The sequence below is a fragment of the Abramis brama genome, assembly GCF_963993115.1.
Source record: "Abramis brama genome assembly, chromosome: 16".
In the NCBI taxonomy this organism is placed as follows: Eukaryota; Metazoa; Chordata; class Actinopteri; order Cypriniformes; family Leuciscidae; genus Abramis; species Abramis brama.
The window spans coordinates 13497152-13508306 of NC_139978.1; the positions used below are offsets into that span (position 1 = coordinate 13497152).

Sequence of the window (11155 nt, forward strand, 5' to 3'; positions counted from 1 at the left end):
TCCTGAATAATCGCATTTAATAGTAGAATTACATATATCTTAAGGGAATGTAAATAGAAAAGGATTAGTATTTATATTTCAAATATTTATTTACAAAGAAAATGATTTATTCATTCAGCAATTTTTGATTGATTGTAATCATGGGAAAACATGGTATATGTACATCTCTTGCCAAATCACAAAATATAAATCGTGCCATATGAGAGGAAAAACATTTGTATCAAAAAACGAACCAATCTTTGCATTTTCATATAGAAAAGGACAGTGCTGGGTCACGGCATCATAACATACAGTATCACGTGTCTGACATTACCAGTTACTTTGTAAACCAGATGCAGTTTTATTCTAATGAAATCATCCTTTTTCACCCAATCAAATTTGTGAACAAAAGCATATTTTAACTGCATAGTATTTTAAACTCATGTCTAATGTTTGTCATGAATGTCTGACATTTTCGTTTATTTTTACATTTGTAAAGACGACACTAATTTGCTACATTTAAGCAGCATCTGTGAGCGACTGATGCGTACTGTTCAATTCACGAGCACGAGCACATTATTTAGTTCATGTGTGGTAGTAATAGAAGATATTAAAAACATTTATCTAAAGAACTATTTTATTTTTTTGTAAAATTGCAATGATGAAAAAAATTATATTCGATTACTGAATAGACTAGTAAACTATCGTCTTGTGTAACTGTGAGACCTAAAAAGGAAAATAACTAAATGTATGTTTTAAACTTTAAAATCAAATTGTGCTGAGTTTGCTGCTGTTAGGTTTCTGGTTGCAACAGCGAGGAAACAGGATTTCTGTGCAACAGACTTTATTAATAATAAACTTACAGAAACGCTCCGGAGATTAAGAACCAGGACAGAACAACCAGCTTAACATTAACGACGACAGACGCTGAACAGGACAAAACACAGGGCTTAAATACACGGAGCAGATGAGGGAAATGAGACACAGCTGGGACACATGAACTCAATGACAGAAACCATAGTAACAAACAGGCTTGGGATGAACTAATGAAGGAGGAGTGAACACAATGAACATAGAGGAAGTCCAAAGACAAACAGAAACGTGACAGCTGCTACCTTCATTAAAATGTAAATATATATTGCGCTCCCCCAAAACATAAGACTGAGGGGGGGAAAAAAAACGAAAGAAAAAAATGCAATATTTATAGATGTTTTTTGCATTTAAATCGAAAGTGTATTTACATTCAGACACCCAAATTAGTTAAAGAATTTAATGACATACATAAAAGAAAAATGTTTTACAGGGTTACAACTCAAAGACAGGCAAAACGACTCAGTGTCACCGCCAGTCTGTCCTTATACTATTCAAACATACCTCATCTTTCCTCATATGTTGTCATGTCAAAGTTCACACTTGTAGTAGAAAGGTAGTGTGTAAAGGTTGTGGTCTATAAGTTCATAGAAGTGATCTTTAACTTGTTTGCAAAAAAGAATTTGAATTATAGCTAAGTACATTTTCTTTATCAGTATTCTAGTTATGCTCAACTGATCTTTTTTTTTTTTATCCGAAACAGAAATGGCAAAGTACGTAATAAGTGCTATAGCCTACCTATCATAATTCTTCCAAGTTTATTGCTTAAAATGATAATCTTATCTGAAGCAACTTTTGCATTGCTGTACCGTACGTTAGAATTTACAACACAAGATGAGTTTGGCTTCTTTGGAGTCCTATGCAATTACAGTTTAGTAAGTTCTTTGAGGATCTAAAATGACTTTCTACTGAATTGTTTATAGTGGTATAGGTATTATAGATTGAAATCAGAGCTTCCGTATCTGCCAGGGTGACTTGCAGTTTTATGAGAACTTTCCACATTATTTAAAGTCATGCAAAGAAAAACATACCGGGGCAATGTCGTGATTAAGCCATATTGGCTGTCGGATAACAGAGGTTTTTCTCTGCGGATGACAATGATGTCTGAGGTCCCGTTCATCATGGAGTATAGACTATCTGAATTGAATTCACATCGATGCAAAGGGCTTTTCGATATCATTTTATCAGATTTGTCTAATCCTTCCCCAAGGCTGAAGACGATAAAGAAGTGTAATAAACTTTGTGTCGCACAGCATGTCGTTCCTTATCTTCCCTTGAAAGGGGCGATAAACTCTAAAGTCACCCCAAATTGGCCAAAGCATAACTAGAAATAAGCACTGTGAAAATTCAAAGTTAGTGTTACTTTCTCACATATCTACATTCAATCTCATTTGTTGGTATTTTTATTCTTATTTCATGTCCTCGCTTTGGAGCACTTTTGAAGGGAACCTGAAGTAAACACCTTTAGGGCCGGTTCACACAGAACTCGTTTTTGCTGTTAAAAACACAAGACGCAGGTCAGTGGAGCAGAAAAAGACGCAAGTTCTAGAGACGCATTTTTTGAAAAAGTTGAACTTGTTTTAACTTGAGCGCCGCATTTTTAGAACGCCGCGTCATGCAAGAGATGCTGCAAAAGACACGAGCGCAATGGTCAAACACATCCGTCTAGCACGTCTTTACATTGAAAAACAATGGAAAAGTAGAGGTGTGAAATGGAAAAACACGTTCTGTTTGAATGGCCCCTTAGAGTTATTTTTTAAAAACGCAAGACGCCGGGCAGTAGAACAAAAAAAGTGCAAGGTCTAGAGATGATTATTAGAATGCCGTTTCATGCGCAAGACGCAACACGCGAGACACAAGCGCAATGGTTCAAGACGTTTGTCTAGTACGTGTTTACATTGAAAAATAGCGCTCTGTGTGAATGTGCCCTTAGAATGCATATAGAAGAATCATGATGTTTTTTATGCAATGTTGACGTGTAACTAACCTGCAACAATGGTATAGTCTGGTTCCAGAAGTAAAAACTCCATTCATTTTCTCCATTGGGAAATAGATTTTTAATGATAAACCTTTACAGACAGCCTTTCTGTGAGCTACGAGGTTGATAATTGATAGCATGTATTTCTGTTGAAGCCATCAGCCCGCTTTATTTCAACTTAGTTTAAAAATAATCGTGTTTAACAGCGGAATTCGCGGTGAAAAACTACATTACCCATGATCCTGTGCAGAAAATTTCACCAATCAGAGATTACGTAATGACGAATGACGTAATCAAGTCGTCTCCCTACACTAAAAATATTCACATATTTCAATATATATGCATATTTTGCAATAAACATTTCTCCATCATTTTTAATTTGATTATGCTGTTCGCAATGCTTCATGGGATTGTAGTTCTTTCCCTCACTCAAGCCGTTTAGTGCACATTCTTGTTTTTTTGTCCAATTTTCAAGTACTTTTTTGCTTCAAATCAAAGTTTGTACTGTTATGATTCACCTCATAGCTGGTTGGCTTGGTTCGCGGCTTATAACGCTTTAATGAAGACTTTTTTGAAATCCCTATGGAAGAAATGAATGGAAAAAAAAACTTCTGGAACCAACGCCGCTGAAAAAGTGGACGGGCACTGTTGCAATCTATACTATAACGCAGTTTACTAGTCGATTAACAGGGCTTATAAGATAACCAGCGAATTGAATTTGAAATCGCAGGTGTTTCAGAAGGTGCTAATGATTATTTCCGAGTGATTGCTGAAGCGGCGTGTATGAAAATGTGTTCAAATGCAATATTGAGAATGCTGACTCATATAGAATGGGCTATTTAGCCAGACTTGATAAAGTTAATCAATGCGAAGAGATATCCTGTATGTTGGGATATACCAGACAGAAGGGGCTTTGCACAGTTACTTTAGATTGGCAGGAGAAGTTCTTCATCATTCATTCAGTGCTCCTGATACCCGTTTCAGCATGTTGGTGTTTTAACCGAAAATCTCCAGACCTCACCTCCAATTTTTTAAGCACTGATTCTGATTTTCTAAATGGCACCGTACATCTTCTGATACTTCTGAAACTTTCCCAACAGTGTGTGCAAGAGCATTTCTACACAGCCGACATTTCGAATTTCTCCATAGGAGGGCAGTTTGATGCTTTTTTCTTTTCTTTTCTTTTCTTTTCTTTTTTATGGTAGTCAGTGTAGATCCAAAGACAGTGATCTTGATTAGTGATGTGTTTTCTGTTTTCTGCTTCGGTTCTCACGAGGAGTCAAAACGGTGCATGTTTGTGAGCGTGACTGTAACGGGGAAAAGGGTGAAGTGTTTCTGTTTCTTTACGTATATGACTCTGTGACATATCACTTTATTGGAAAAAGAGAGGTTAAACCGTGGCAGTTGCTTTTGTAAATATATGACACATTATAGTTATCTTAGCCTAGCTGTTTAATTTGTGTGTCCATGCAAGTTTAATATTTTAAAAATAAATAGAACATTGTGTCTCAATTGTGTTATATGAAAATATATTTAAACTATATCTTAAATTATTGTTTTATCTTGTCAAAAGCTTCTATGTTCTATGAATAATGGTTTCTCTGGACCATTTTATAGACTTGTCTGCACAAAATGCAATAAAGTTCAAGTCGTTTATTACAACTATTTATTGTGTTTTCATTTGTGAGCGAAATAAATCAGTGGTCGTTTCTTCTAATATACAGTGTGATGTGGAGTCTTGAGTGAGAGTTTTCTTCTCTTATTAAAGCATATTTAAATCAGAATATTCAGGATAACACAGGGACTGTCCTCAACTTAAACTAAATAAATAATGAAATGTCACTTGAAGTCTTTTCCTCAATTTTTAATATTTGCTTTATTCTGTTTCATAGTCAAATACAAGAACATGAAAATGACACTGACCTGATATAAATAACTGGCCCTTTCTACTATCATCACATTTCTGTCACAGTGTTGCATTTTATAACAAATTGTATTCTTTCTGATTAAACCCCCTTGAGATGCATCATCTAATTTTCAAGGACATAATACTCAAAATATGTTCTGTGTGTGTTTTGAATAATAAAAGATACTGCAGCATTAGGAAGTTCAGTTCAGCTGCAAATATCCACATTGTCATGACATTTAAAGAGAAATGTCTCTATCTTCTCCTACATGAATTAGACAGCCTCTTTCATCTTTAATAAAGACAAAAGAGTTTTTCAAATTAATTTTAAGGCTTTTATGGACTTTCTTTTAAGACCTGCTCAAATAAAACGAATGCCATTAAAGGGTAAAATGACTGTATAACGGCCTGTGGGTTCTATCTACTGTAATTGTAATAGGTGTTACACACACAAAATGTAAATACAAGTATGCTGTTTGTGTTAAAGTTAAAATATATGATCAATGATAGTGAAACTAAGCCTTTGCCAACAGGGTTGGCTAAACAGATATTGCCTGAATGCAAAGTATTAAACAAATGTAACCTCAATGTGCTTGTTCAGTTGACATTTTACAATGTTGTTGAGACAAATACAAAAAGTCCAGATAAAAAAATATTTAATATGTTTGCCTGAAACTGTTAGCAAAGGCAGGTATGTGCAGTTTCACACATTTTTCCCCCTTAAACATAGCAGCACGGCTATAATAAAAACATACTTTTGTTCAGTTTTATCAGTTGTGGTGTTTGCAGTTCTTTCGTCTAAATTTCAGAGTGTTCCTGTACGCACTGAAGCTTGGCATTAGCCAAGGTCATGGGTTCGATTCCCAGGGAATGCATTAACTCATTTCTAAGAAAGAAAAAGAATGCAGGATTTACCTTGAAAGCAATCTAAGTTGTTAGGCATCTGCTAAATGTCAAAACAAGGTTAAATTTTTATATTTCCTGGTTTCTCGGAAGCGGAAGTCATCATAGTAGAAAAAGAAAGAGTCCACGGTAGCTTTTCTATGACTTTCCAAAAGAGGGGGACACATATAGAAAGATGTTAGAACATTTTTAAATGTGCTGTCACTTCCTCAGCTGTTGTACTCGAAACACCCTCGAAGCAGCTTTAACCATTTTTTTTAATCATTTAATGCAACGGTAAGAAACATTATTTATAAAGAAAAAAAGAAAATATATTTAAAAAACTTAGCTAGATTCATGACGTTAATACCTATGGAAACACGTAATCACAGTCTGAAAAGGGTCCATCGCTGATCAAGATGTTTAGATCAATGTGTCCCATAAATAGTCTCAAGGACTTCTTGCATCTTACATTCACAGAATATAATCTACTCTTCAGAATAATACAGACATAGATGTGCTGTTTGTTCTAATAGAGGTCACATAATAAAAAACTACAGCAGAAGAAAATGTCAGAGCAACAGCAAAAATAGACCTATCTATCTATCTATCTATCTATCTATCTATCTATCTATCTAATCTATCTATCTATCTATCAAAAGCTTCTACGTTCCTTGAAGTTTAACAAGATTTAAAATAAACACTTATACACCGATTACATTTTCTGTTCACTCTTGTGACTTCATCATCAAACTGGCTTTCCAAATTAGGCACTTTTGCAAATGAGCTTATCTTTCTGTACTGTGTTATCAACACTATTAGGAAACAATAATGTGAAACCCTGTTGAAAGTGCATTACTCCGAGTCTGAACTCAGCAGTGAAGTTCATGTCACTGATTGTGCTATTGATCTTTGCAATAAACATGTTATTGAGTTTCTTTTTTCCTTTCTCATCCTATCTCTCACTCTTTTATGATATGATTATTTCAATTGAGTCTATACCATACCCTTTAAGTTTAAAAACTGCTGAGTAATTAAAACCTGATAATGGTTATTACTTAGGGCAAAGTGCAGCTGGATTTCCTTTTGCCTAAGCAGCATGTGGGTGATGTAACTTCATGTTTTAACCAATGGAAAGCACTCTGCTTATCAAGTTACAGTAGATAAAATAAATAAGTGTCACTGGAAGAGAACGGAGGCAGGACTGCTGGCTCTGTGCTCAGTTACAGTCAAAATGAAGAATAAGTCTACAAATTTGCGTGTGCGGCTCCCTTTACTAATCTTTGCATTGGAGGTCATGATTGTGGTCCTCTATGCTTTCTTTGTGACGTACGATGATCACGCTAATGCAGTTTTACAGAACAACCAGACACGGCCCATGGAGAATTCATTGTATCAGAACTATCCATTTTTTGCTGACATTCAGGTGATGATATTTCTTGGATTCGGCTGCCTTCTGGCCTTTTTCCGGCGCTATGGTTTTGGTGGAATGGTGTTTAACTTCCTAATCGCCACATTTACCATTCAGTGGGCCATTCTGGTCCAGGGCTTCTTTCAGTTTTACTATGATGGGAAGATTCATCTTGGTGTGCTGAATCTGATCAATGCTGAGTTCGCCTGTGCTGTTGTGCTGATTTCTTTTGGAGCAGTGCTGGGAAAGACGAGCCCTGTGCAACTCCTGGTAAGTTTATCATTTTTTGCAGCAGGTGGTTTGATATTAGATACTGCAACATTTTCCATTGTCCATTGCAACACTACTCGATTTCACTGAAAAGAGACAGTGGAAAGATTTGGTGAACATTCACATTCATTATATTATAATATATATTCATTCGCAAAAACTAAAAGGAGACATTCACCTGTGTGATAAAGATCTGCCATGCATCAAAAACTCTTTAAATAGTTTCTATACAAAGTTCACTGTCTACTTCCCAAATCACCTTCCTTCTAAAGCAGCATCCTTTGGGTGTTCCCTACATAGGCAGCATCTCTGTGTGAGATAAACTGTTAACATGTTGCAACAATTGTGAAAAAGAAGAACACTATAAGACTTTATTAAAAAGTAGGCTACTTATTGTGGAAATAATATACTTTAAAATATAAACTTATGCATGTACAGAATGTGATGAATTTATATTGGTTGAATGTTAAAAAATAAAGGAGCATTTTAAATTCATATTAAATGCAATTAGCTAAACTTTAGTGTTTTGATCAACTTAAGTACATCTCTGTGTCATTTTATATTTGTCTTTGACATATTTCTGAATGTAGTAATTGTAAACTAAAATATTCTACTGGACTTGTGGTCACACTTTAGATTAGGGTCCGATTCTCACTATTAACTAACTATTATTAACTATGACTTTTGCCTCAATAAACTCCTAATTACGGCTTATTAATAGTTAGTAAGGTAGTTGTCATGTTTAGGTATTGGGTAGGAATTGGATTAGGAATGTAGAATAAGGTCATGCAGATTAAGGTATTAATATGTGCTTTATACAAACTAATATACAGCACAGCTTGACGCAATGCATTCTGGGATTGCATTCACCGCAATAGATACATGTGATGCTGCCTTAGAATTTGATTAAATGATGCATCCTATTAAAAAAAATAATGAAAAGATGATAACTTTTTGTACTGAACCTATATGAAGCCAATGTTCATGGCTCAATTGTGTCAAACTTTTGTTAGTACATTTATGTCAGCAAGATGAGTCATTTTTACATATTTTACATCTTCAAACTACACATTGTGTATTGTTTATAGGTGATGGCCTTGCTCGAGATCCCTGTGTTTGGTGTCACAGAATGGGCCGTCCTGAAATACTTGAAGATCAACGACGCTGGTGGCTCCATCCTCATCCACATTTTCGCATGCTACTTTGGACTGGGTGTCACCTTTGTCCTCTACAGACCCAGCATAACCGAGGGACACCCAAACGAGAAGACGAGTTACCAGTCGGATCTGCTATCTGTTATGGGAACCCTGTTCCTCTGGGTGTTCTGGCCCTCTTTCAACTCAGCGCTGACCTTCAAGGGTGACGACCAACACCGAGCCGTTCTGCACACGTTCATAGGTCTCAGTGCCTCCACAATCACCGCCTTCGCCCTGTCCAGCATGCTCAGCAAGAATGGCAAGATCAGCATGGCCGACGTGCAGAATGTAACGTTGGCCGGTGGTGTAACGGTTGGGGCCTCGGTGGACATGATGATTTCACCGGCCGCTGCTTTTGTACTGGGGATCCTGGGATGCATCGCGTGCATGCTGGGGTACAAATACCTAAGCCCGTTCCTGGCGCGTCGGCTGCGGTTGCAGGATCAGTGTGGCATACACAACCTGCACGGTCTAACGGGACTCATTTCCAGTCTAGCAGGAATCTGCGGCATCCTGGTGGCGACCAAGGAAACATACGGCCCCAGTCTCTACCAAACCTTCTCTCATCGGGCTCCTCCAGAGGGAGACCCTCTGCTAGCGGAGTTGCGGGTGTTTATCCCGGACCTGGAAGCGGGATTGGGTCGGAGCGCTCAGGAACAAGCACTCTTTCAGGTGGCTGCCGTGTTCGGGACCATTGCTGTTTCGGCAGTGGGCGGTTTGCTGACTGGGGTTGTTCTCAAACTACCGTATCTGGCTTCCCCCAGTGATGAGAATTGTTTTGATGATGAGCTCTTCTTTGACATTCCTCCAGATTACAACTCTGTCAACAGGCCGCAGGATACACGGTCTTGCGTTCTCAAAGACGCGAACAAAACTGATGTTGACTGAAAAAAGCAGCACTTGAAAATGACTGATGTTTGACAAGAGCATTAAATAAGAGGAATTAATCTCAATGTTGGACTAGACCATAAAACATTATGGACTTTAGTATTGAGTACTGTGTAGCTTATTTTTAAAATATCTTATTTTAATATTTGATGGGATATGGTTCATATACTGTTTGTATCAAAATCTATGCCTAATATTGATTAAATGTATGTATTTGTAAAAAAATATATATATATATATATATATATATGAATCATAAATATTTCATACCATACCATTCAATACCATTTTTTTAATTTTCCATTAATACATTTTAAATTACCCTTGTGAAAAAGAGGTAAACTTTTAATAACTTTTAAAAAGAGTACTGATTTTGGAAATAATACTTTAAAACAAAATACTGCAAACTGAATGTAATGTTGTTGGATACCTAATTGCATGTTATTTGCAATTAAATTAATGTTTAAATGCAGTTAGCTTAACTTTAGAGTGCTTTTTGGTCGACATTTTTTATTTGTAATTTCATAATTACTTCTATTAAATATGGTTTATGGTTAAGTTTATTGCTGAATGTACTGACAAGCATATGGGCAGTAAACTAAAATATACTTTAATGTAATTTCTATTGAAAATTGTATGTCATGTATTTAGACATTTATAATTACACATTTGCAAATTGCAAGTTGGTACATGTAAAAAAAATATTAACTTTACATGTGCTTTTGTATGTTAGTCAACACATCAAAATAAGTGTACTTCTTTTGAGCATGCAAAACATTATTAAATCAGTGATTTAAAATGTATTTCAAGGTCAAACGTTTAATTTGACAATATTATGTTTTCTTTTTAAAAGTGTACTTAAGTGTTTTGTCATGAAAGTCATGGATGTATACTCTATTTAAGTTCACTTAAGAGGCCTTTTACTTCATTAACACTATATTAGCAAGCTTTTTTTTGTATTTTGAGCACAGCTTTAGGAATCTGTATTTCTCATTTAGCAACACCACCCTCATTGTGTAACAGCATAGCACTTGTACGTCAGAACGTAGGCTCACTATTGGCCAGCATCACACACATGGCCAGCGTCAGCTAATAGTGAGCCTACGTTCTGACATACAACCAAGAAGCGCTGCGCTGTTACACTAAGTGAACTCACTCAGAGGCCCACACAGAAGAAATTGAATAGTTGAAGAAAGTCGTTATTTTTGTTGTTGTTTTTGTGCACAAAAAGTATTCTCGTCGCTTGATAAACTTATGGTTGAGCCACTGTAGTCACTTGGACTATTTTAAACATTGTCTTTACTAACTTTCTGGGCCAGCAAGTTTCAATTACATAGAAGCTTATGGAGGAGTGAGACAGCTCTCAGATTTCATCAAAAATATCTTAATTTGTGTTCCGAAGATGAACTAAAGTCTTACCGGGTCTGGAACAACATGAGGGTGAGTAATTACTGACAGAATTTTCATTTTTGGGTGAACTAACCCTTTAAACAGTTAACAGGTCAAAACTGTGAAATATGAAGTACATTACATTTACAAGTGATAAAAGTTATCTTGATGAAAAGTTATAAATTAACAGGTTGATTATATTGGGGTCATGCACTATCCCTTCTATCTATCTGTCTGTGACTGACAACAATACAACAGCAAACTAAGGTGGGAAGGTGAGCCTGAGAGGCACCAAACAAAAGGAATAAATTGAACAAAACACCTCTAGTTTTATCAAACTAAACTAATTATCAAAAGAATATGTAGAAAAGGAGAGTCGGTTACAC

At 36.1% G+C, this 11155-nt stretch overlaps 1 protein-coding gene across 1 annotated transcript; it reads left to right on the top strand.

Moving 5' to 3' along the window:
• Window positions 1-6808: 6808 nt before the first annotated feature.
• On the top strand, window positions 6809-9511 carry rh50 (Rh50-like protein). Its single transcript, XM_084087145.1, has 2 exons — window positions 6809-7296; window positions 8385-9511. The coding sequence occupies exons 1-2, from the start codon at window positions 6850-6852 to the stop codon at window positions 9378-9380; spliced, it is 1443 nt and encodes a 480-aa protein (XP_083943271.1). The 5' UTR covers window positions 6809-6849; the 3' UTR covers window positions 9381-9511.
• Window positions 9512-11155: the final 1644 nt, after the last annotated feature.